Source organism: Gobio gobio (assembly GCF_949357685.1).
Source record: "Gobio gobio genome assembly, chromosome: 6".
In the NCBI taxonomy this organism is placed as follows: domain Eukaryota; kingdom Metazoa; phylum Chordata; class Actinopteri; order Cypriniformes; family Gobionidae; genus Gobio; species Gobio gobio.
Window position 1 is genome coordinate 20331467 of NC_137102.1, and position 25408 is coordinate 20356874.

The following is a 25408-nucleotide window of genomic DNA, read 5'->3' on the forward strand; positions in this document are numbered from 1 at the left end:
TAGCAGACGGGGTAGCCCCTCATTCTGGTGTCTGGGCATGCTTGTTCCGGAAGATGTTGAACTCGGCTGGTGAGTTGGCATAGCCGAGTGGGCACCTTGTGAAAGAATGCTGTCGGTTGTAGACTAGGATGTAGACTACGTGGGATGACAGTTCAGTGAGTGGTGTGGCCTCCAGACTGAGTCCAAGTTCCTCACACTTAGGTGAAGGTTGGAAGAAACCCCACGTGCGGGTCAGTGTGTGACCACATCACATGTTGAGCCGAACAGCGACCCCTTTGGTGTAAACTGGTACTGCAGTATACTGTTCGTTGATTAAAGTACCGAATCCTGGCAAGGTCCGGCCCGACAGGAGGTTTTCGGGTTTGGCAGGAACCACAGGGGGCTGTGATGTCAGTGGGGCTCACACTACCTCATTGGTAAAGTCCACATGAGCCTTGAGGCGAATCAAGGGGTCTGCTTCTATGTAGACGTTATGCAGTGGATCTGGAAGGACCAGGAAGTAGTGTGTAGGGCACCGATCGTTCCATTTCGAGTTCAAAGCGCAGGTGCCCTTGGCAGTTACCATGGTTGTTAGGCAGGAGTCAAATGGGCCGCAGGTACGCTTGCTTGCAGATGGAAGGTTGGATGTTACTTCCATGAGGGCTTTGACCAGTGCTAGACTGATGGCTGAGTTGTCTGTAGTTGTCACATCATTCAGCTGGAGGTCAGTCATGACCTCGGGGCAGTGAAAGTCAGAGTCTATGGTGAGTTGAAAAGTGCAGAGTAGCGAACTTGAACTTTGCTCTGGTGCTGGGACAGTGTTCTCGCGGCTGGTTGCAAGGTTTCTCGTGACCTCTGTGACCTGACCGTCTGGCTCAGGTGTCTGTGTGGCTGGAGAGGCAGAGGTTCTCGCACTTGAGCCCAAATCTTTAGCTGTTTGAAGTCTAGTAGGGCTCAGAACGATCTAGCAGATCTTTGCCGACGAGAAACGGGGTACCTGTCCATCGGTTGGATGTACACTGGGTGTACCAGACTCATTCGGCCCATTGTTGGCTGGATGGGAGCTATCTGTTCAAGTTTGGGTCTCATTTTGGCTGTATGACTGCACATTTAGCTCACTATTTTGGGATTTCAGAGTTCGATTGTTCAGGAAGTGCAGCCGTCAGCTGAGGGGGTTGGGCGACGCTGTCACTTGGTGATGAAGTCTCTGGTTCTGTGGACTGTGGTTGGTGCACAGTGCTTGGGTTTGTTTGGGGCATGCTGTGAGTCGTTCCGCCGCTGGCTGTCTGGGCTAGGTGCACTGGCCGATGAGGATCGTCTGGCTGTCGGCTGGCATCCCACGTGGTTCCCCCTTTGGGTGGTTAGACAGATGTGGCTTGTCCCAGATTCTTTCAGCATGCTTGGACAGGTGCTTAGGACGGGCACCATGCCGGTTGCGCTGCTCTCTGCTGGCTTGTAACGGTCTTGACGGTTACACAGTCTGTCACTATGTTGTTGCATGGCTCTCCTTGGAGCCAGCTCTGAACGGTGATCAGAGACAGGGCAAATCATTGGGTTACTCACAGTCTTTTCAGAAGCAGTCTTTTTTGGTCGGCAGTCCCGTAGCTGTTGGTCGTCCAACTTTGCAGTCTCCGGTTGCCGGTCGAGGAAATGCCACGCCTCACGGCTGGCCGTACCTCGGAGTAGACCTAATTGGTTCCATGTGGTCACGTTAGCCACAGGTTGTAGGTGAAAGTTCATGTCCTGCAGGTAGGTGTGCGTGTTGTGGCTTCCTGCAGGGTTTGGGGTGAAAGGTAGGATGTCTCTGGCCAGCTTGTAGAGTTCTTGGGAAGCCATGGTGTGCTGTGCACGATTCTCTGGATTGGCTCCCACCCCCTTTTGCTGCTGGTGGGGGCTCTTGGCTGCTGGCTGGTGACAACTCGAGCAGTGGGCTTTCGCCCCCCTTTTGAGCTTGGAACTCTTGGCTGGGGGTTTCTTGGCCCACTTGTCAGGGGAAACTGTGTGGTGTGTGTTTCCCCTTGCTGTTCACTATGCAATGTACGTGCATACTTCAGTTCTTTGTTTCGAATAGTCTTTGGTTGAACCAAATCTTGGACCTTGGCATGGGCCGTTTGCAAGTGGGTTTCACAAGCTGTGGCCGTGCTGTGTCTTTCCTTCTCTCAGTTCAATCTCAGCTCTTGTAAGGAGAGCTTCACCTCGTTGGAGTTCTTTCAATTCCTCTTCGGATTCTTTCTCCAACTGCTCTTTGCGTGTTGTCTCTACACGAAGTTCTGCCAGGGCATTTTGGAGTCTCTCAACTTTCTCCCGGAGCTGTAGGTCCGTTTCGTCCTCCCTTCCGCGTCGATCCTGGGTCTCAAGGAGTAGCTGATCTAGCCGACTCTGCGCGTGGTCCTGGTTCCTCCGGGCCTCCTCCGCTAGGAGCTTCAACGCTGCCGTTCTTGGCTCGGGGGCTGCAGGTCACTGTGGCTTTTGGCAGGAACGCAGTCGTCCTGGCGCTCGATCAGGTCTCGACGTGATCCCAGTGGCAGTGGGGCTGGATGAACGGGACACACTGGCTTACTGGGGGCGAGAGAAAGACAACACAAAAGAGGCCAATGCAAGTCCGTGGAGGGTTTAGCGCTATAGCGATTGCGACTATTCAATTGGTGTGCGCAATTTTAACTAACTGATGCAGACAGTTAGTGGAATCTAGGCCGGGCACCTATTGTCTTGGCTGTGAGTTGCCAGGTGGGGCCGATTTATGTGGTCGAGTATCAGCTTAAATAACAATTTGACAGTGCGGTCGCCTAGTGGGTCATTTACTGACACTGGCTGTTGGTCGTCAGTCTATTATTCAGCTTTCCTTGATGGCTCTCATAGGTTCTGTCTTTAGGTGAGCTGGAAGAAACTAAACAACAGAACAGTAGAGTAGGAAAGAGTGAAATAACCAAAAATACTAGAGAGAAGGCATGAAATGAAACGAAAATGAGAACATTAGAAGAGATAGATAGGGAAAGGCTCTAAGCTTAATACCAATGCTAGGGTTTATGACAGGGCCGACGAGGGAGGGGGCGCTGTTGAGCTATAAAGCCTAGGGGAAAGGTATGGCTTAAGCAGGGAGGACGGTGTGGCCAAACACTTAAATGACCACGAATACATATATTCTAGGGTTTGCAATAAGTGAATGGGCTTACTCTACTTACTGTGCCTGGGGTGAATCGGGGTTGTTTCAAGTGAGAACCAATGGTGAGGTCAATCTCACCGGCGGTCCCTGGACACTCGACCGCGGTGTTCCCAGATCCTCGTCCCTTGGTACCACGGTGCGCCCACTCAAACAGCGTGTGACTTTTAGCATGACAGGGCAGCACTCAGGTAAGTTTGGTCAACGGCCAGACTGAAGGGTTGAAATTGGGTTTCCTCTGAAATCCCTTTGGAGTCCAAACGGAGAATCAGAGTAATTAACCAAAATGCCCTCATGAGGATCAGTTGGACTCGTTGGCTTCTCCCTGGGGTGCCCGAAATGCTTAGTCTGCTGCGTGCCGCCGCCAATGGTACGGAGACAGAGGTGTCTGCGATTCACGCACGACCGGTGTCAGTTACGCCGACCAGATGACTCCACTCACGGGAACCCAGCCAGAAGACAATCCCAAGTTCACCACAAGCACTGGAGGTACTACCTGTAGATATACAAATGGCTAACAAGGAGAACACAACATCAGCTTAAGCTTAAACTTGTGTAGACCAAATTTACCTCATTCTGTAAAGTAAGTGAGGGAAAGACTATTGATAAATAGTGCTAAAACCTAAAATAATGATGATTATGTTTGTAATTATCGGGGCAACCTTGAAAAAGGAGAAGTAGAATTAATTAAATTAATCTATTCTGAAATGGAGCCAAAGGAGAGAAGAGAGGAAAGCCAACTTATGAGAGTGCCCAGCAGGGGGCAGGCTACTGATAAGGTGCTATCACAGGCTGAAAAGAGGAGACTTAATTTAATTTTAGGTTCAAACTTGTTTAAACCGAAATTTAAATAAGTGCAGGGTATCAGAAGGGTATGAAATGGAAGGAAACAATTGATACAGAAATGAAGCCAAAAGAGAAGATAAGCGAAAATAACTGAAATGGAAACAACAGGAGAAGTTGTCGAAACTGGAGCAGGGAAGCTGACTTTAGCAGAGACTGTCACAGAGGGCTTGTTCCCTCTGGTACCATCACTGGCTGAAAAGACTTTAATCTAAATCCAAATTCAAACCTGGTCTAAACCAAATTTAAATAAGGGTGAGAAGTCAGTGAAACAGAAAGCTTGAATAATGTCAAATAGCAGCAGTAACGGGAAGTGAATGAAAAGAATTCTAATAGGAAGCAAATAACAATGGAAAGACAGTTCACTTTGACAGACTGGAGAGCGGGGAGTAGGGGAACGTCCACAAGGTGGCGTAATGGAGTCCACTCCAAGGAGTGGACGTCAGGTGGGAGTAACCTGAGAGGTGCGGAACACCTAGTCGGCTGCCCTCTTGTGTTGGACAGAGGTATTGCGGCACCTATGTAGGGTGACTTAAATTTTGAGCGTCAGAACGGGGGAGAAGGGCTTTCACCTCCTAACGCGGTGATTTGACTGCGATCGGTCGCAAGTGAGAAGGGAATTTGTTCTCAAATTCCCTTTTGTGCCAATTTATAGCACACAGAGTGTGTGGTCGGATTTAGTTTACCGCCTACACGCAAATGTAAAACAGAGTATTTTCTCTGCAACGAATTTTAACTGGATCAAGGTTAAAATAACATATTCCCATTCACACATCAAGCAGATACTGGCCAGCAGTTTTTCTGATTGATTTGTGCAAGGTGTGCGTTTCGGTTAGCTACGCCAAAATTCCACCTAAGGGATCGCTCAGTTGAATAACGTTGGAACACGCAACGGATCAAATCTGGCGAGTAATAAGGCCTTTTACAAAACGAATAAGAGGAACACGCTCAAATCGTTATATCATCACGCTGAAAGAAGACTTCTTCGTTCTAACAGGTGGCATCACGCACAGGTGGCATCACGCACAGGTGGCATCACGCTGAAAGAAGATTTCTTCGTTCAAACAGGTGGAATTGATAATATTAAAATGTTCCGCAAAAGAAGTTTCTTTCCCTTTGCAGAGACAGTTTTAATATTATGAACTGCAGTTTCTTTTTAACAATTTACAGTGACTAAAATGTTTGACCAAAATAGACGCTGTTACCATAGGATTAACTGAAATGAGCTTTGGGCTTTTCAGTTACAGATACGTGAGTTCGCGGTTGCGACTTGTCTCACTGAAGCGCGCATACAAGACAACAGTTAACACAAATAATATACACATAAAATTGACAAAGTTGCTCACAAAACAGAGTTTAGAATGTGCTCGAAATATTCTCCACCAAATATGTAGCGTCTTAGGGTCACATATATTATTAAATTAAATTTAGCTCATAGGGAATAATGAGTATTAATATTTAGGGATTTATGATTAATCATAACGGGTTATAATTGAATCACAAATCTCCAAAATCACCCAAAAGGGGAATACCTAACAGGTATTTATGCAATATATATATATATATGGTTGACAACAATTTATTGCAATCAACTCTGGATATATATCTATATTAAACAATCACAGAATAGCCTCTACGGAAGTGATTAGAATTCCTCTACTCCGTTCGGTTTAACGAACGAGCAGTACAATACTTCTCAACTTGGTCTTCGACCCATTTTCGAAAAGCTTATCCCTCTGGCCACAAAGGATAAACCTTCCGAGTTATGGTATTAATTAAAGCATTCAATGATACTTATAAGAGCTCGTAGCTTAGATCTGACATTAAAGGGACTCATGTTTTGTGAGCAACAACAATGACAATTAAAACGTGGATACAATGGTTTTAATAGTGATAGCTACTATGATTACATACGACTACATAAAGGATACATGTATATACAAAATAGGGAAAGTAATGAAAGAGAAGAAATGGAATAGAAATAGAGGGAAGAGAGAGGAGGAGAACAGGAAGGTGAGAAGGGAATGGTCCAGTCAGACATCTCCCAACCAAAACCGCGAGAGCCAGCAACGAACAATTATCACCATAATAGGGGTACAATCTTAAACGCATCTAAATTTCGATAGAATTGATACTTGCATGGTTTCTTTGTGTTGTGTAAAGGATGCGTGCGTTGCGTTTCTCAGAGTGTTCATGCGCTGAAGCTCTCCCTCCGTTCGGTCCTTCCGGGGTCGGTCCGCGGGAGATTTAACGGCGTGTAGGAGCGGTTGTCTTGGAAGGGAAGGCATCTCGTTCGCGCTAAGAAGATTCGTGCAGTGATGTGCGCGCTCGGATGGAGCGCGCCGGTGTTGCGTCATCTTCAAAGGGGCGATCAGCTTGGCCAGGCGGGCTCGGGCCGAAGCCCCGCGAGCCGCGCTGGCGTGATGGAAGGGAAGTTTTGTCTTGTCCGAGTCCTTGCAAGTTTTTTACTGAGCACCGAGGTGCTTGAGTAACTGTACTTTAAAGTCCACTAACCTCCGCCCACCTCCACTGAGATGACCAATCGTAGATGTGGATTGGAGGCGGGAAAGTTCCTTTGTTTGGACTTTTATCACTCACTGGAATGTTAATGCTGGAAACCACAACAAGTGAGGTTTTGCTCCAAAAGGGGTAAGCATATTAACGGTACATGTCATAATCATACTTTTTACATAATTGGCTAAGGCAGAGAAAGAGGAATCAATAGACCCCAAACATGCTCGTTTAAATGCATGAAAGACAGTGTATCTCTTTTACAGAGCCATCTTGAGCATTTAAGATTAACATCACACAAATACATAAATATATACTTTGTGGTCAACATACATACAACAAAAGGGGTCATCACATATATTTCTGGGATGGTTCAGTTAAAATAGTTCAAGCCACATGGCACAGGCTGTCTGTGTGTGTGGAGGTCAGTTCTCGGCCCCTCTGCACCAGGAAGGTGTGAGCTAGGGGCCCGGGGTGTGTGTGTGTGTGTGATAGGGATCTTTTTGAAGTTCCCCCCCCAGAGCAATTGTCGTAGGCCTGGCCATTCTCTGGTGGGTCGTCAGCCTGGCATTGAGGGCCATTCACCCCAGACTTATGGGTGCCGGGATCTGATCTCCCTGCAGAGCTGGGTAGCGAAAGGCATCCCTGCTGTTTCGTCTCACTTTGATCCCAAGAGAGAGAAACAGAGAGAGAGAGACAGAGAGACTCCAGACGCTACACTGTCCACATCCCTGGAGACCTGAACTGTGCAGCCGACGAGCTGTCACGGTTTCAGCCTCTCCCCGGAGAGTGGAGACTCCACCCCCAGACGATCCAGCTGATATGGGAACGGTTCGGCGACGCACAGGTAGATCTGTTTGCCTCCCAGGACTCTTCCCATTGCTCCCTGTATTATTCCCTGACCGAGGGCACCCTCGGCACGGATGCACTGGCGCACAGCTGGCCGTCCGGGCTACGCAAGTATGCGTTTCCCCCAGTGAGCCTTCTTGCACGGGTACTGTGCAAGATCAGGGAGGACAAGGAGCAGGTCGTCTTGGTCGCCCCGCTTTGGCACGGCCAGACCTGGTTCCCAGAACTCTTACTCCTTGCGACAGCCCCTCCCTGGCCCATCCCTCTGAGACCAGACCTTCTGACTCAGAGACGGGGCACCTTTTGGCACCCGCGTCCAGCGTTCTGGAAGCTCCACGTGTGGCTTCTGGACGGGACACGGCAGGTTTGAGTAGCCTTCCACCTGCGGTGGTCGCTACCATCACTTCCGCTAGAGCTGAGTCTACACGACGTCTCTACGCGTTGAAGTGGAACCTCTTCGTCACATGGTGCTCTTCCCGCCAAGAAGACCCCTGGAAATGCCCGATCGGGTCCGTGCTATCGTTTCTCCAGGAGGGGGTGGAGCGAAGGCTGTCTCCCTCCACCCTGAAAGTGTACGTGGCCGCAATATCTGCCTACCACGATCTCCTGGGAGACAAAAAGGTAAGTCAGCACGACCTGGTCATCAGGTTCCTGAGGGGAGCGAGGAGACTGAATCCTCCTCGCTCTCCTCTCGTTCCCTCTTGGGACCTCTCAGTAGTCTTAAGTGCTCTGCAGAGGCCTCCCTTTGAGCCTTTGCGGTCGGCCGAGATTAAGTTCTTGTCTATGAAGACGGCTCTGCTGACCGCATTGGCCTCGCTTAAGAGGGTCGGGGACCTGCAAGCATTTTCGGTTGACGAAGCGTGCCTTGAGTTCGGGCCGGCTAACTCTCACGTGATCCTGAGACCCCGGCCCGGATATGTGCCCAAGGTTCCTACCACTCCGTTCCGAGATCAGGTGGTGAACCTGCAAGCGCTGCCTTTGGAGGAGGCAGACCCAGCCTTGGCATTGCTCTGTCCAGTACGCGCTCTCCGCGCCTACGTAGACATGACGCAGTGTTTCAGGACCTCAGACCAGCTCTTTGTCTGTTATGGTGGAGAGCGGAAGGGAAGTGCTCTCTCAAAGCAGAGGTTGTCTCACTGGGTGGTGGACACCATTGTTTTGGCTTACCAGCAGCAAGGTCGACCATGTCCCCTTGGTGTGAGGGCACACTCCACCCGGAGTGTGGCCTCCTCTTGGGCTCTAGCGCATGGCGCCTCGCTAACAGACATCTGCAGAGCTGCAGGCTGGGCGACACCCAACACATTCGCCAGATTCTACAATCTCCGAGTGGAGCCAGTGTCCGACTTTGTACTCGCCCCCCCGAGGGGCCGGTAATGGACCACGCTCAGGTGTCTTCGCTTGCTCGCCATTCCACTCCCATGACTGGATACGTGCGATGTTTTCCTCAGGTGAGCTCCCCGAGAGCCCTGAGCTCCTCCAGCACTGTCGACGCCGACATCAGTTCAGTCTGCCCTTTCGAGCCCAGACCCTCATGTCCGGCCAGGTGCTCCGTGTGCATGGTTCCCCTCTGGCGACCCCCACACGAGTATTCCCACCGTAAGCCTCCTCAGTGAGCAGGTGTCTTTCCCTTGGCAAGTCCCTGCCACCCCTAGGGTTAAAAATCCACCTTCGGCTGGTACCCTAGAGATCTTCCATATGCAACCCTCAGCGGGTCATATGTGTATTCTCTAAGTCCTCCCTACGGTAGGCATCTTGGCATTCCCTCACTGGGATATGCTTCCCAGTGTACCTTGGTAATCCTGTGATAAGTGGGAGTCCTAGGGCCTTAAGTGGCGGGATCTCACACTTACGCAGGGCACTGGATGACAGCTGAGTGGCGCTGTTTTACAGGTTCCCCCATTCGTTAGTCACTAACGTACGTCGTAGTGACTGAACGAAAGGGAACGTCCGGTTACGTATGTAACCCTCGTTCCCTGAGGAGGGAACGGAGACGTACGTTTCCTTAGCCACGTCAGCTGTGCTGCCTGGAACGCGAGGAGTTCAGTCTTGGCTCCTGCAGCAGTAACATAATGCGATGTTCGCAGCGTACTTCCTTATATACCCACGAGGTGGGGCGGAGTTACGCATGCAAATTCCGCATGCCCATGGCATTGGCACTGCCATTGGGCGCTGTTGAATACGATGAAGATGATTGGCTTCTAAGCGAAACCCCCATTCGTTAGTCACTAACGTACGTCTCCGTTCCCTCCTCAGGGAACGAGGGTTACATACGTAACCGGACGATTCCAGCAATGTAGTTTAGATTAAAAATAAATATATTAGTTTAACTCGAGAAGAAATGTGCTGAATCTGATGGAGGTGGATCAGACATACACAAATGCAATATGTACAAATAAACAGATCCTCCCCCCAGACTACACACATCAGACACTCACAATCACTTCTGCCCTTTTATTACAGACATGCGCTCCTCTGGCGTTTTTTATTATTCATGCTTATGGGCTTTTACCTTCATAGAGCCAGTCAGCAAGTCCATTAAATATAACCCCCGGACTTCCCGTGGAAACCAGGCGGATTGGTGGGCTGTTCACTTGCGCTTTGTAATAGATGTTATTCTCAAAGATGAAAATCTGTCAGGAAAGAAAAACAAACGATTGTAAAGAAGACCATGTCAAACCTTTACAGATGTAAAAATCACATTCATTTTCTTTATAGGTAAATTTAATTAGCAATAATGTATACACTTTTAAGACAGATCTACCATGAGCTCAGACTTCTGTGGAAACCTGCAAAGTAGTATGATTTCAACTTTAAAAAGAATCCCCGGTAATCCTCAAGAGATATCCACCAATCGCCAAGTCTCAGTTGCCATATAAACAGAACTCATACCATAAAACTCACTCCAATGAAACATGGTCAATTACATAATTGACCTGTTAACCCCACACTCTCAAACTATTGATATATTTCGGAATATTTTGCAATGGATTTCAAATATATTGTATTATCATTATAGTCATGGATTTATAATAGAGATTCAGTGAGTAGTTCATTCCCTCATACAAGAATGTATGTACACAACCTTGTATCTTGGACATTTTATTCAGGTTTTCAAATGTGGTTCAAGGGTTAAAAACCTTTACTGAAGACATTTTGACACGCGTATGGAGAAAAAAATGGGAAAAATACCTACAGAAACAAGGCCGGTGGAAGAGTGCAAGGTCACTCTTGAGTTCTATAGGACAAATGAACATGCCTGCACGCTGTATGAATGTTGAAAAGCTGATTCAATGGTTATGGAACTATTCTGCTATATCAGGTTTACTATGCTGTTGTAAAAAGCAAAACAGAGAAACTACACCAACACTGAAATGAAAATAAATGGAAAGAATTTCAATTATCAATTGACTGTACTCTGAATCGGAGCATAGCTGATCTGCTGTAACATCTCACAGTGAATATTTACAATGTTGTGTGACGCTACAGTAATCAGGGTTGGTGGCAGATTGTCTACAGGATGACTGACAGCTGTGGGACTGGTGGTGGTAGTGTGTGTGTGTCTCAAAAGCTCTGTAGGGATTTATTCAGCAGCTGAATCATGCTCTGCCAAAATAACTAACTTATGCAAATCTAACACACCATGCCTGGAAAAAAGACAAACTCTTTTGAAATCAAAATGGACAGTTCGTATGTTTAATGGAATATTGCAGTATTTATTACAAATCATTTATTTGTGCACATCATTTTTTGATTTTATTCATGTGCCTTCATAATTTTTAATCAAATTAACTTCCCCTCCTTCTAGCAGTGACATCTCTTCTCTGATGACATATTTACTGGTGCGAGGGCGGGACAAACTGTCACTCACATGACATCACAGCAATAGTAATCCACAAACATCCAATGAATTCCAATGGACAAAATATAGTCTCGCCCTATATTTTTTCTTGTTTTAGTAGGCGTTTCACTGATATTGTATATCGCAATAGGGAAGAAAAGCCTATCACAACTTTTGTTTCATGCTAACTTTAAAGAAAGAATAATAATAGACATCTCAGGTTACGACTGTAACCATGTCTCGTTCCGTTTCTCAGAGAACCATACAATAGTAACCTGAGACGTTCCCTTTTGAAGTGGAGTGCAACATTGCGTCTTAGGGAGCAGGGAAGCTGCAGCTCTACTTAATTACCCCAAGCCAATAAGGGAAGAGCCTCAACACGAGAGAGGCTCAACCCTAAGGGAGCAACAGGTGAGCCCAGCCTTCCTTTAAGACGACTAGGGTTGGGAATCGTGAGAAATTTTCCGGTTCCGGTTCCGATTCCGGTTCCATTAAAATTATTAAGCACAATACGCAACTCAAACAATCCATTTTGTGTTTATTACTTGCTCTAAAATTAATTTACAGGTTGGCAATGTCAAAAAAGTCCTGTACTGTACATATATTACAGTATTAATTAAGCCATTCTTGCAACACATTTTTTTTCAAATGAACACCTCTGAAATTGTCTTATTACATTTTATCTCATTTTAAGTTATAAATTATATTTATTAGTTATATTTATTAATTAGTTGTATATTAATTTAATAGTAATTCAGTTATTCAGTGAACTTGTAAATAATAAATTGCAATTCAGCATTACAAAGGTAATTGTGCCTAAACGCTTACCTAAACCATGGTGACTCAACGGTTGACTATATATATATATATATATATATATATATATATATATATATATATATATATATATATATATATATATATATATATATATATAGGACTTTCACTATAAATCTGGTATAAGCCCTGTGGCACTCTGTGCTGTAGCAAATGTTTTGTCAAATTGCTAGTGCAGCCTCCTTTGCATGTTATTAACTTTTCACATGTGTTACATTTTGCTTCATTATCATTCATTCTTTGGAAATGAATCCATACTTGTGACTTTCTCTTCGCCAGGCTGGTGGTCAACGAGAAAATATCTGACGCAAAACCATAAATGTGTAGCGCGAGGGCTTTCAGTGCTGAACTGCGTTGCACTCCTGGAAGCGGCAGGCAACGTAATTAATATTCATGATGAGGTGAGCCAGGGTTGCCAGGTTTTCACAACAAAACCCGCACAATTGCACAATCGCTTCAACCCGTGGACATGAAACACAGCCCGCGTCAACAGTGTTTAAGTAGCCCAATTCCGAGGGAAAACCACGGACTTGGCAACACTGGCTGTCACTCGCTATTAAAGGATACGCTTCCAGCGCTTCGCACACACATTGCACCAGAACCGTTTTCGGAACCGAAACTTAGGAATTTCGCGCGGTTCTGGTATTTTTCAAAAATCAGTTTCGGTTCTGCATAAGAACCGGTTCTCGGTTCCCAACCCTAAAGACGACTGAGGCTGCTTTAGGTAGAACATTCCTCTAAGACCTGCTATAGCCAGCACCTGCATATACACATGCTGCCTACCTGTTACAGCAACTTTTACTACACAAACATGTCTGTGATGCCCTAAAATTCTCCCTATGTAGGCAGCTCACTGATTTTTGGAGAAGAACCATTGTCTCATATGAGCAGGTCACACGAACACATTTTTGAAGCTTTTCACATTTTTTTTAATCAAATTAACTTCCCCTCCTTCTAGCAGTGACATCTCTTCTCTGATGACATATCTCCCTTAGGGTTGAGCCTCTCTCATGTCGAAGCTTCTCTCTAAGTCCTCATCTATCACACCTGATTCAACTCATGGAGCTCATTGGCAGAGACTGCAAGACCTGAAATGGGTGTGTCAGATATAGGGATGCAGGGCTGGTGGTACTCCAAGACAGGTTTGAGAACCACTGCCCTAACATAAGCCGCATTTCCACCGCGCAGAACTTTCCCCAGGAACTAGGGACTTTGTGGTGGTACTCGACCGCAGGAACCAGGGTCTAAATAAAGTTCTGGGTAAAGATCTCCCCCTCAAAACTGCCCTGCTCGCGAGGTAGAACTTTTTCAAAGTTCAGGAACTTTCGGGGATGGGACTTAGGCGCTGAACATGTTGATTGGTTGAGCTCACGCAGGATTTTATTTCAACCTAAAAGTCTGTTGCGGTGCAATGCAGTAAGAGGCGTTTTCTATTTGAATCAACAATGGAGTTTAAAAAATATGACGATGGACCGATGACGAGGTTCAGGCTTTATTAAGTGTATTTGCGGAGGACGAAATCCAGTGGGCTTTGGAAAGTCACGCGCAGTCCTACGTCACCGGACTAATCTTCACGGTACTTTAGACCTGGGAAAAAGTTTCTGGGACAAATTGTTCCAGGTAATTTCGGTGGAAAAGGGGCTATATTTAGTTCCCTTTGCATTAACCCAAGGACGGTACAATCAAAGGGGAGCGAAACCCAGCTTTATAACCCATCTACTGTAGAGAGAGATAACTAAATAGGGGAAGCAATTGCCCAAAGAAAAATGCTTGTCCCTCAAGCAATGTGCCAGACCTGTCAGAAGGCAATTTATGAGTGTATGCGAAATGCACCAGTTACATCATCAGCCCAGCTTCAGAGCCTGATGTAAGCTCATAGAACAACCTCTTGTGGCCCACACACAACCCTCAACCCATAACATGTTTACATAAACATGTTGTCATAAACATGTTATTTCTCCTCAGCAGTTCGATTTCTTCTCTTTTATCAGTCTTGCTGCTTCCTTCTAGCTTCCCGCTTCCTCTGTGATCTAGTCCTCGAAAGAGGAGGAGCACGAGTGGCTACTTCTGGCCCTACGCTCTCCAGTCCTCAGGCCTCTCTTTAGCTTTCCAGTCCACAGACTATGATGGGCCACTTTAGGGATGTCCTTTATGAATGCCTCCAGTTGCGCCTTTACCTCTCTAAACTTCCATACCAGATGTGCTGAAAAGTTTAGAGGGTGAGACCGGGGCATCAAGGAGAAAATTCTCCCCGATGTCCACCAGGTTCAACCACAGATGCCTCTCGGTTAACATCATCGCTGCCATCGAGCAACTGATAGCAGCGTCTGTTTGCTAACTGGCATGGAGGGCTAAATCTGTGGTGTGGCACAGTTCAGCAACTGCTTCAGGGGACAATGTCTGCCCCTGATCCAAATCCCTTAGCAGGTCCACCTGGTAGGCCTGCAGCACCACCATGGTGTGTAAGGCCCCATGGGCTTGACCTGCGGCCCAATAAGCCCTGCTATTCAAGCGCAAAGTGGTTTGAAGTGGCTTGGATGACAGGGCAGGAGCCCTCAAAGAGGATGGCTTGCCCTGAGAGAGATAGTTTGTGAGTGTCTCTTCAACAGGGGACATCCTCACACATCCCCTCTCACACAATCCTTCCACATTTGCATAGTTTGAATGATGAAAAGGATGAATGCAAGCTGAATATGGCTTGCCACAAGGGACTTCCAGTCTCACACCCCCAAGCTAGATCTAATCTGGTTGTGGTGTGGGCCATGACATCCAACATTTCTGAGAGGACTCAGTACATACATTATCCTTGACCTCTTCAACCAAATCTGCCTCCTGGCTGGATGGTGCCAGCAACATGCAATCTGCTGGATCAGATGATCCCAGAGACAGCACATCTTGATCCAACAGATCACTCAAGCTCGTCCTGCCATCCCTACAACTTTAGCCTCCGCTGTGCCTCGGCAAGGCTCAGCTGCTTGTCCTACATTCCTTGAGAACAAGGACAAGTGTGAACGGAGCTTTCTTATTATTAACTTTTCACAATAGGTACATTCAAGAACTGAATGTGCTGCTCCTCACCAAAGCAGTAAACGCACATTTTAGATTGCCTTAACCAACTACACAAGTGGCTTATGAAGACAAAAAAACTGATGACGTGTATAGTTCCAACTATAATACAACACTATTTCATTATACCAGTTAAATTTAGAACAGCACTTTTCATCTTTCAACAGATTCAACGAACCGTTGGATGAACCATCCTATCAGATTTCAGCTTCTTCATTTTTGTTGGAAACTTCAAAACCTCAGTTATTTTTACAGCTTTTCGATTTTTACTTAAATGTTTAATATTTACTGTGAAAAATTATATATCAATTTACAGCTCACTTGTGGCATCATTCCACCTACGACAAATGTTTAAATGTAACTTTACATATCAAGGAAACAACAGTGATGTAAAGAGCATGATCGATTTGAAATATGAGACATGAGAATAATGGGTGAAAAAATCTGATTATTTTGTAAAATTATGAAAATTAGAGTGAAAATATTATATAATTGTGTTAGCTATGAAAATAGCCTGAGCAAGACAAAAGATTCAGTCAATTTATTCCAAATGTCTCAAATGTAATATCCAATACTAAAATTTTCACCACAGAATGTTATAAAAACAAAATGATAGTGTGCTGGAAATGAATTTATGATTTGCATGTGGAACAGAGGAAATGTGAAAAGTGTCTATTTTGTAAAAACGCTTAAAAAATTATACTGTATATGTATTCCATCCACTTGTATTCCAAGTAATGTGAGACACATTAGGCCTATGTGCGCTGAGAATGTGTCACAATGATCCTTTCTCTGGTCACGGTTACAACACAAATGCTCTAAACTGCTAAAAGAAGATGCAGCTTTTGAAATGCTAAGGACTGATAATTGTACTGCATTTGGAACCATTAAGATAATTGCTCTGTGATTAGTATGATTTATTAAAAAGAACTTTAAACCTGTGTTTTTTTCTTATTACTGCAATGTTTGTGAATCACGGCCGGATTTTGTCTTGCGCATGACTAATGGTTGTGATTGTGCCCTGGTATTTATCTATTATAGTTATGCATTTATGTAATCACTGTCATTTTCTCTGAATGAAGACTGGAACAGTGGAACAGCTCATGGGGCAGACAGAGAGACAGGCAGACAGACAGCAGATCGTGGCTCAGTGCTCTGTTCTTAATGGATTCACAAGGGCTGAACACAATGAATTACTGCTTTACTGCTATAGACAGTCTAATGAGGAAAGAAACACATACGACGGGCAGCAAAAAAATTAAGGAGAGAGAAAAAAGCTTCAAAAATGTGTTTGTGACCTGCTCATATTAGACAATGGTTCTGCTCCAAAAATAGCTGCCTAGATAGGGAGAATTTTAGGGAATCACAGACATGTTAGTGTAGTAAAAGTTGCTGTAACAGGTAGGCAGCATGATTATTCTACTTTCTTTATCCAAAGTGACTTTGTCTTGGGAACATGTTCATGGCAAACTCTACTACAAATCAACTGGGCCCTTTGAGTGCTGTATGTTGTATAAATCTGCTGCCTGTGTAGAGCATCCCAAATCATTTCAACTTGATACTCGGGATCCCAAATCATTTCAACTTGATGCTAGGGAGTCTCTGTACTAGTTGGGTGCTATCTGATATTTCCATCATGTGTAAGCGGCAGACCGATCACAACAGACTAACTTCAGCTTTTTACTTCAGGTGACTGTATTTAGGCTTCAAAATTCAAAGTTGTGTTAATTTATGAAAATTATGTTGATTAATAAGACATGTAAGAATCATGAACTTTTGTTGGTCATAGAGCTTATTTTCTGCAATATGCCAAAAGCCAATACAAAAATCCTGAAGGGTTTTTGTTGAGGGTGATGTGAACTTCCGGGTTGGCCTACAAAATTACATCATCCCTGTATAGCAACTCTATAGGAACAAATTCAGTAGAGCTCTTTTGAGACACATTCAAGATGGAAAAGATTAAATTACCACGAGTGATTTCACAGTTTCACATCATTTGTCCCACTAACATAATAGGGGACATAATAACATAATACATGGAAAACTGTGTCAAAAGTTGTTGGCATACCGAATTTGATTTAAGCATTGATAATCCGTCATCTTGTTCATGATACAATGCATTATACACTGCTGCAATATAATTTTTTTGCAACACAATCATGTATGCTTAAGCATGAGTTTCAGAAGGCAGCTGCCTATGTAGACAGCAGACAGCTGGGCAGGTCAGCAGGTTTTGGGACAGAGCCAATGGCATCTACACACTGGCCCCCGTCCAGCTGTCTGTAAGTTCTCCTCTATCACACCTGTGATGTACAGCGACGACTCCTCTACATCTCTAGCTCTGCTCATCCATGACCGCCATTTTGATCTGTCTCACGCTCTCTTCCCCCCGGAGGAGTCTGGGATGTGACCTTCAGTGTAGGTTCTGGCTGCACTGGCCCCTGCTGATTGCTCTGTCACGGAAAACTAATTGCCGGAGGCATCACCGAAGTGCAGGGCACGGGGCAGCATACGGGCATCCGCAAAATTACACACCTGATGCTCTGCTCACTCGCGCACGCATGCACGCACGCACACACACACACGCATGTGTGCTTTGCTTATAATACACAAAAACAAATATGTATTTGTGTATCATTATGACAATACAGTGCAGTGTCGCATATTTATGAGGTTTGTGTAAGCAAGAATGTAAACATTAACACACACAATATAGGCTTGTATAATATTGCACTTTCTTGTGTTGACTGATAACAGAATATTATGATACAAACACAATATAAACGCTAATGCTTGTGTGTTTAAACTAAACACAAAAACACACGTGATGTCCTGAGTCTAAACACTGTCAGTGTGTACACTGCAAAAAAAAAATATATATATTTGTCTCTTATTCCATTCTGAAATCAATTACATGTACTGGAGAGCAACTGACTTAGAGTATTAAGTATTGTCAAATATGTCAGCAGTGTAAGAAAAATAATCTTGTTTTCCCATAAGTATTCTTTCTACACTTACAAGTATACTCACTATAAAATAAGAAAAAAGCAGCCAAGGAGTCAGAAAAAAAAGAAACTTAATTAAAACCAAGACCCCAGTGGAAGATAATTTTTCTCACTTCATTTGGATACATTTTTTAGAAAACAAGACACAATATCTAGTCATTTTGCTTCCCAAGTAAAAGCATCTTAATTTAAGAACAAACAAGACAAAAATTCTGAGTATGAGTTTTTCATTAGATCATTTTGAAAAGTATAGCACACCCTTCCTTAACAAGCCGCATGATTTGAGATATCGCTCACATCTTTAGCACAAATAGTGCGGGATGGGGATTAATATAATTACAAATTACAGTTAGTTAGAGGTTTGTTTAAATCTCTAACCCCAACTATGAGGAATTGTAATAGTAATGGCTCCCTTAGCAAACTCCACTATTTAAGGTCAGTAAGAAATGTGGCTTCTAAAATCAGCTCAATTGAAATGAGGCTGTGTCATGCTGCTGCCATCTGCCACGTACTGCTTTATCTCTGCCAGCATGACACAGACACAATCAGGTCGAAATGACCAGCTCACATCTCTAGATCCAGTATGGATCAGGTGCTTCTTCACACTTATTGATGGAAATGTTGAGCAGAATGATAAGGCTGTATTTATTTGATTCAAAAAATATAGTACCTACAGTATTATTCTGAAATATTTGTACAATTTAAAATAACTGTTTTAATCTACTTTAAAATGTAATTTGATGGCAAAGCTGAATTTTCAGCATAGTTTCTCCAGTCTTCAGTGTCACATGAACCTTCAGAAATCATTCTAATAAGATGATTTGATGCTCAAGAACGTTTCTTATTATTATCATCAATATAATTTTTTTCCCAGCATTCAAGTTCAAAAGCTTTTATTTGAAATATCTTTTGTAACATTATAAAGGTCTTTATTGTGACTTTTGAACAATTTATAGTGTCCTTGCAGAATAAAAAATAAGAAAATCATAAAATATACAATAAATATTTCTGAAATATTTCTAACTTTTAAAAATGGTCATACTGAAGGAATATTTAAGTGTACCTAAAAAAAAAGGACAAGATGATTCAAAAGGGTAAGTTAAAAGCTTAAAAGAGCTGGTGATTATTTAAAATATACAGCAGTACTAAAACATACACTATCCTTATAGATGCGATTACTATTTCCAGCTATGGAGCTTAGCTGTGACAGTTCCAGGTTCTTCTTAGACCCCCCGAGCTGTTTTACTTTAGTGCGTTTGGTCAAATTTAGATGAAAGCTTAAAGCACTCCATTTCCAAAAGATTAGTGGAGATTTGGGCTTCTTTAGATCAGAATCGGTGGATCAAGGCAAACCAGGATTTAATGTACAGTAGTACAGTTTCAATAAATTCCAAGTTTTCCACAAGCCATTGCTTAAACTCTTAAAATTTCTAAAATGCAACTGCTTTAGCAATTAAGGCCAAACATGATCTAGCAAAAATAATGAATAAGACCATCATTGAAGATCCCCTTGCCATTACGACGGAAAAATATTAAATAGTTATTAATAGTTAGCAGTGATGCGCGGGTCAATGTATAAACAACCCGCACCCGACCGACGTTTTCAACTAACCCGCCCGCAACTCGGACCGCAAAAAAAGAAGAAGAAAATATTGTACCCGATCCGCTTCCTGACCCGCATTTTTTAAAAGTAGTAAATGCTCATCGTAGCTCATTGGGCCATTGAGAAAATGTTTCAGGCCCTGACGTGGTGTGCTCAGAGGTGCAGCAGCGAGAGCAGGAAGTTCTTGCGGCGGCCCATCATTTTCCATTTCAGCTCCAGATGCATATTATTGATGAACGCGATGTTTATGTTTCGACCCGGCTTGAAGAATTCATCAGCCCACATTTGGAAAACATTTGGAAAAGTGTGAAAGCCCTTAGGAGCGCAAACTGTTATTTTTCTGAATGCTGTATGATATAGCCTAGTGTTATGTAATACAGGCTTGATTTATTCATTTATTTCGTTTAATTTTCTTAACAATTAAGATGCTGCATGTGTTTATCCAGTCTAATCGAAGTGTGCGTCTCTCCCCCGACTTTCCCAACAAAAATCCCGCCCCCTCTCAGAAAATACATAAAACTGACTTTAAATGCGTTTAAAAGTAGCCTATTAAAATGGTACAATGGCATTGCTCAGTTCAACGTTTTGGGAAATCGGGCATTTTGTCCCGCGTCAGCATTTATTCAAAAGTTAATAACGCTCAACATTCAAAAGGTAAATAAGGATTTATTGACGATCCGACCGACCGTGACCCGAATATCATTAAAAATATTTTTGGATGACTCGTAACCGCGGGTAACCGCGGGTGGCCGCGGGCACCCGCTCATTTTGGATCAACCCGCGCATCACTGATAGTTAGTAAGGAAGTTGTTAAGTTTAGGTATTGAGTAGGGATGTAGAATATGGTCATGCAGAGTATGGCATTAATATGTGATTTATAAGTAAAGACAAACAGCCAATCTCCTTGAAATATGCATGCTAATTAGCAACTGAATTTTTTCTGCATTTATTTTGAATGTAACTCGTAGTAACTATGTCTTGTTCTGTGTTTGAGTTTAGTTTGTTTTGGCCGTTTACATGACACCATTTTCAAATAAAAACAGAATACTTTCCATGAATTTTGGCCGTTCATTTACACGACAATGGCGTTTTTGGGGGCCTGAAATTTGCATACTATCCACCCTAAATAGTATTCGAAAATAGAATTGTCCCAAATCGTAGTATGTTGAAATGAGTATGCCAAAGATTCCAAAAACTGGCAGATCGTCATGCTACTACATTTCTCTTCGATACAAATAAAATTAAACTGAATTTGGAGGATTTTAACTGTGACAAGATGATTGACAGGGCAGTTTAAACGGTGACTGGATGCACGTAACTAAGCGACAGAGCTGTCTGTAAAATATGACGAAGTAGTATGTCCCAAAGCTTGCCTACTCTCCTGCTACATTCTCAAAAGTATCTATTTTTTCTTCACAAAAAGAGTACATACTTTTAGGGCGTAGTACAAGTAGGCAAATTAACGCAGCAATAGTGTTTGATTTTCCCTCATGAGTCTCACCTGTGTCTAGTTAATTATCTCGTTTTAACAGGGGTATGTAGACCTTTTATATCCACTGTACATACAACCTGTTCCACTTAATCATAATGAACATCAGGCTATATTGGCAGGCTACTGTATATTAAACCAACCTCTTATAACTGTTTAGTGGTATTTAATTGTTACTTTTCTTAAGTTCACCTTATTTTTGGTGACACATTAGCGGTACAAGTGTGTGTGATTCTCTTACCACTTGCTGTCCTTTGGGACCCCATCCGGCATACTGCAGTGCGGTATTCTGCACCTCATTAGGGGTCAGTTCCACTTTCTCTCTGTCAAAAAACAAACCATTCTCAAAACAAGAATAGGATGACGGCATGTGTGTGTGTGTTTCTTTCCATTCATGTATGAACTGCATTGTGATGCGACACCAGAGATATGTATCTCATATGTACCTATTGGAATGACAGAGAGACTGTGAAAGTGTGTGTGTGAGAGCCGGTGCGTGTACATGTTTAACCTGTTTGAAGTCTAATTACCGTAGTATACTACTACTACTACAATTATCATGTTGATGTATTTCATGGGTCAAAATCTGAATTCTCTTGTGATGTTAAAGGCTATGAGCAATGAATAATTTAGATAAGGGGAGACCCACTCTAAGGACAAATTATATTTGCACAGACACGACCAGCTCTGGATAAAATGACACCATTTTTTAGGAAACACACTAGGTGGCAGTGCTACCCACAATTCTCTACAATGGCTCTATCCTATCGAGCTCAGTGAGCTGAACCCTCATGACATTAGAGTTAGTGACAGTAGAAACTAAAACCAGTGAGAATTTTGAATAGACTTACGGAGAATCAAGGCTGCAGATGATGTAATGGGCCATGAAGGAATACTGATAAAGCTGTAGAACAAAGAGACCAGATGAGATGTCTATTAGAAGCACGATCAGTCACAAGCTGTATCATCTTTAACAAAGAGATGTGATGCAATAGATAAGAGAACTTAGTAACAAAAGACAAGAGAATTTAAGTAACAAACATAGCTAGACTCTTCACATCATAAATCAGAATATGAAGCATTTACCGGCACAATATTGTACGCCAACAGCACATATTTTAGATCAGGAGACACTTGGTATTTAGTCGGTTTGTAGGATCCCTGAAACCAAAGGCTCAAAAGTTACTTTTTTAAGTACAAAACATCTACAAAACTGCATTATTTTCTGTTAATCAAAGCGGTAAGAACCTGGCTGTGGAAACTCTCAAACATCTTGTTGTCCACTAAAATCTTGGAGGTATTTGTCAGCACGTTGAGCTTCACCACATTGCCCTCACGGGAACGGTACAGCATTTCAGTGTCTATGAAGGGGAAGAAGAGAAAAACATTATCCGTGATGTACATAATATCCTATTAATGAACAGACAACCGGTCATTATCACAAAATGAACCTCAAGAGAGTGATATACGTGTTTTAACTCTATGAACCGGTTTCTTTTGTGATTATGTCCAGGTGGCTGTACATTATTACAGTTTAGCTGCCATAAAGAGTGTGTTTATATATGAAATTGATCAATACCATTTTAAACTTTCTATTCATCAACAAATCTTAAAAAAACTAAATTGTATAAAATATTGAGCAGCACAGCTGTTCTCAACTGTTGTGCTTATTCATTATTATTAAGAAATGTTTCTTATTATGTACATATACATATATTTGAACCAGTCGAACAATAGGGTAAATATTTATGGATGGTTTCATTCTGATGAGAACGGACAGCTACTTTTACTGTTGTGTTACTTACATGCACATAAAATGGCCTTGGGTTCATTTTTATAATTTATATAAATGTATTCATTCATATATTTTGAATAGCCTTTAAAACCTTTTACAGCTCATTTGAAAGCATTGGCTCATTTGTCCCAGCTTTACAAGTTCCTGTTTTGCTAAGGCAACTGTGCTCTTTATTTATTCAGGCTGTAAATGTTATACCTACCCCGGTAAACAAGTCTGCTACAGACCTGAATGCAGATAGTGCCCGCCTTGATAAATAATACAGACGAGTGATCGCTTTTAAAAAGGCTTGACGCTGAGTTGTGGAGCATGTCAGAGGGAGAATAATGGGGCTGTTTCTCGGAGGTAAACACAGCCTTAAATCAACAAATGCATTTTCAGGAGCAGACAAAAAATGATTAATCAAAATGCAGATAAAAACATCTTTTGCATGGTTTACAAGGCACCTGGGCTGCACCTTTATAACACAAACAGAGACAAACACAAGGACACCCCCATTCTCCATCCTCCCAAAAATAGGTTGAAATTTCAGTCACAGAAAAATGATAATAGTAGCTAAAACAAGGTACCAACAAAAGCCTTAGCATAAGAGAGATAAACCAGAACAACCTAAGTGAGAACTATCTACGACGATACTGTTCAAAAACATTATAGCAAGCATACAAGTTTGGTATAGCTTCTATTTTTTTTTTAGGTTCAGTGTTAGTTTAAGTGATTTTCTTTTTTTTCTGTTTGTAACAGAGCTTTTTCCCAGAAAACCTTGCACCTTCTCTCGTGAAAAAGAAGTGCGCTTAATTTGCACTATTAGTGTACTTCATATCTTTAGTATATATATATTTTTTTAAATTGTACTTGCAAATTTTATAATGTATGAGAAATAAAAGGCCACTTAAGTGAACTTAAAGAGAGTACACTTTTGTACTTTTTGTATGTTTCTTAACACACTTTCAAAACGTACTTTGTAATAATGTCAAATTAAAAGTTTTGCTTTAATGTAGCCTACATTTGTTTTAATAATCTTTTGCCACGCTTTAAAGAAGTACACTCATTGTAATGTGTTGACTAACACAATAAAGCACATGTAGAGTACTTGATTATAATTTTAACTGCCATATGTTATTTAATTTAACATTTAAGTTAATATTTTTTAGTTATACTAAATTGAAACTTCATTACAAATATTTAATTATAAATATATTTAAATGACATACACGTTTCATTAGAAATTACATTAAAGTATATTTTACTATTACTGTTTGCTAGTAGCCTACATTTGACAGTACACTTTAACCAAAGACAATATAAATAAAATTATAATTAAAATTATAATTATGAAAGTACATATAAACAGGGTTTCCGCAGGTTCTTAAAAAGTCTAAAAAAGTCTGAAATTTCAAAATCAAAATTGTAGGCCTTAAAAAGTCTTAAATTCGCTTGTGTATTAAGTTCTAGGTCGTAAATAATTTTAAACAGGTCTTAATTAGGGGTGTGCACGAATATTCAAACTGTAATTAATATTCGAAAAATAAAAATACTATTAGAATTTTACTCAGTTTCTTTGCTGGCCATAAATGCTGTGAATCCATGATAAATCCCACTAAAAATTGCAGTTATTGCTGTTGAGTGTGTTAAGTTGATTGTATTTGATCACATAATGTTGTTGTCTGCCTCCCGATGTTTGGAATTACATAAACAATATAAATACAATAACCATACCGACTCGAGTGTATGTTCTGCATGATAACTGGTGCTCTCTGCTTTATTAGCATTTTTTTCGCTCGCTATGCTTGAGTTTATAATGCTTTTGTTCTTAAGGCATATATTTTTTTGTTTACACATATTGTTTAATATTTAAACTGAAAGAAAACCTTAAAGGGATAGTTCACCCAAAAATGAAAATTCTGTCATCATTTACATCAAGTTGTTCCAAACCTGTATAAATGTATTTGTTCTGCTGAACATAAAGGTAGATATTTTGAAGAATAATTGTAACCAAGCAGATAGAGCAACCATTGACTACAGTAGGGGGGAAAAAAAATGTAGTCAATGGTTCCTTGGATCTGCTTGGTTACAAACATTCTTCAGAATATCTTCTTTTGTGTTCAGCAGAACAAATACATTTATACAGGTTTGGAACAACTTGAGGGTGAGTAAATGATGACAGAATTTTCATTTTTGGCTGAACTATCCCTTTAAGATATAACAAAAGCTTGTTCAGAAATGGTGATGACAACTTGATGAATAAAAAAAAATTCTCTAATTTTCGCAAAATAACGTCATTTAAATAAACAAATATTCAAATATTTGTTTTTTATGAGCCCAATATTCGAATACAATATTTTTGAAAAATGCCCATCCCTAGTCTTAATTTTCCTATGTCCATGTAACGCTACCTCTAATGCTCATTGATATGCTTCCACAGCACTTTAGAAT

General features: G+C 42.2%; 1 protein-coding gene across 2 annotated transcripts in view; it reads right to left on the reverse strand.

Annotated features, from left to right (window-relative positions):
• Window positions 1-25408, reverse strand: part of dpp6b (dipeptidyl-peptidase 6b) — a 174686-nt gene that overhangs the window by 41895 nt on the left and 107383 nt on the right. For both annotated transcript variants that reach the window (XM_079818580.1, XM_079818581.1), the window contains exons 4-8: window positions 22429-22541; window positions 22267-22341; window positions 22032-22084; window positions 21422-21503; window positions 9852-9972 (exon numbers count right to left, since the gene is read on the reverse strand). In XM_079818580.1, coding sequence (XP_079674706.1) covers window positions 9852-9972; window positions 21422-21503; window positions 22032-22084; window positions 22267-22341; window positions 22429-22541 — 444 coding nt within the window. The remainder of the gene's footprint in view (window positions 1-9851; window positions 9973-21421; window positions 21504-22031; window positions 22085-22266; window positions 22342-22428; window positions 22542-25408) is intronic.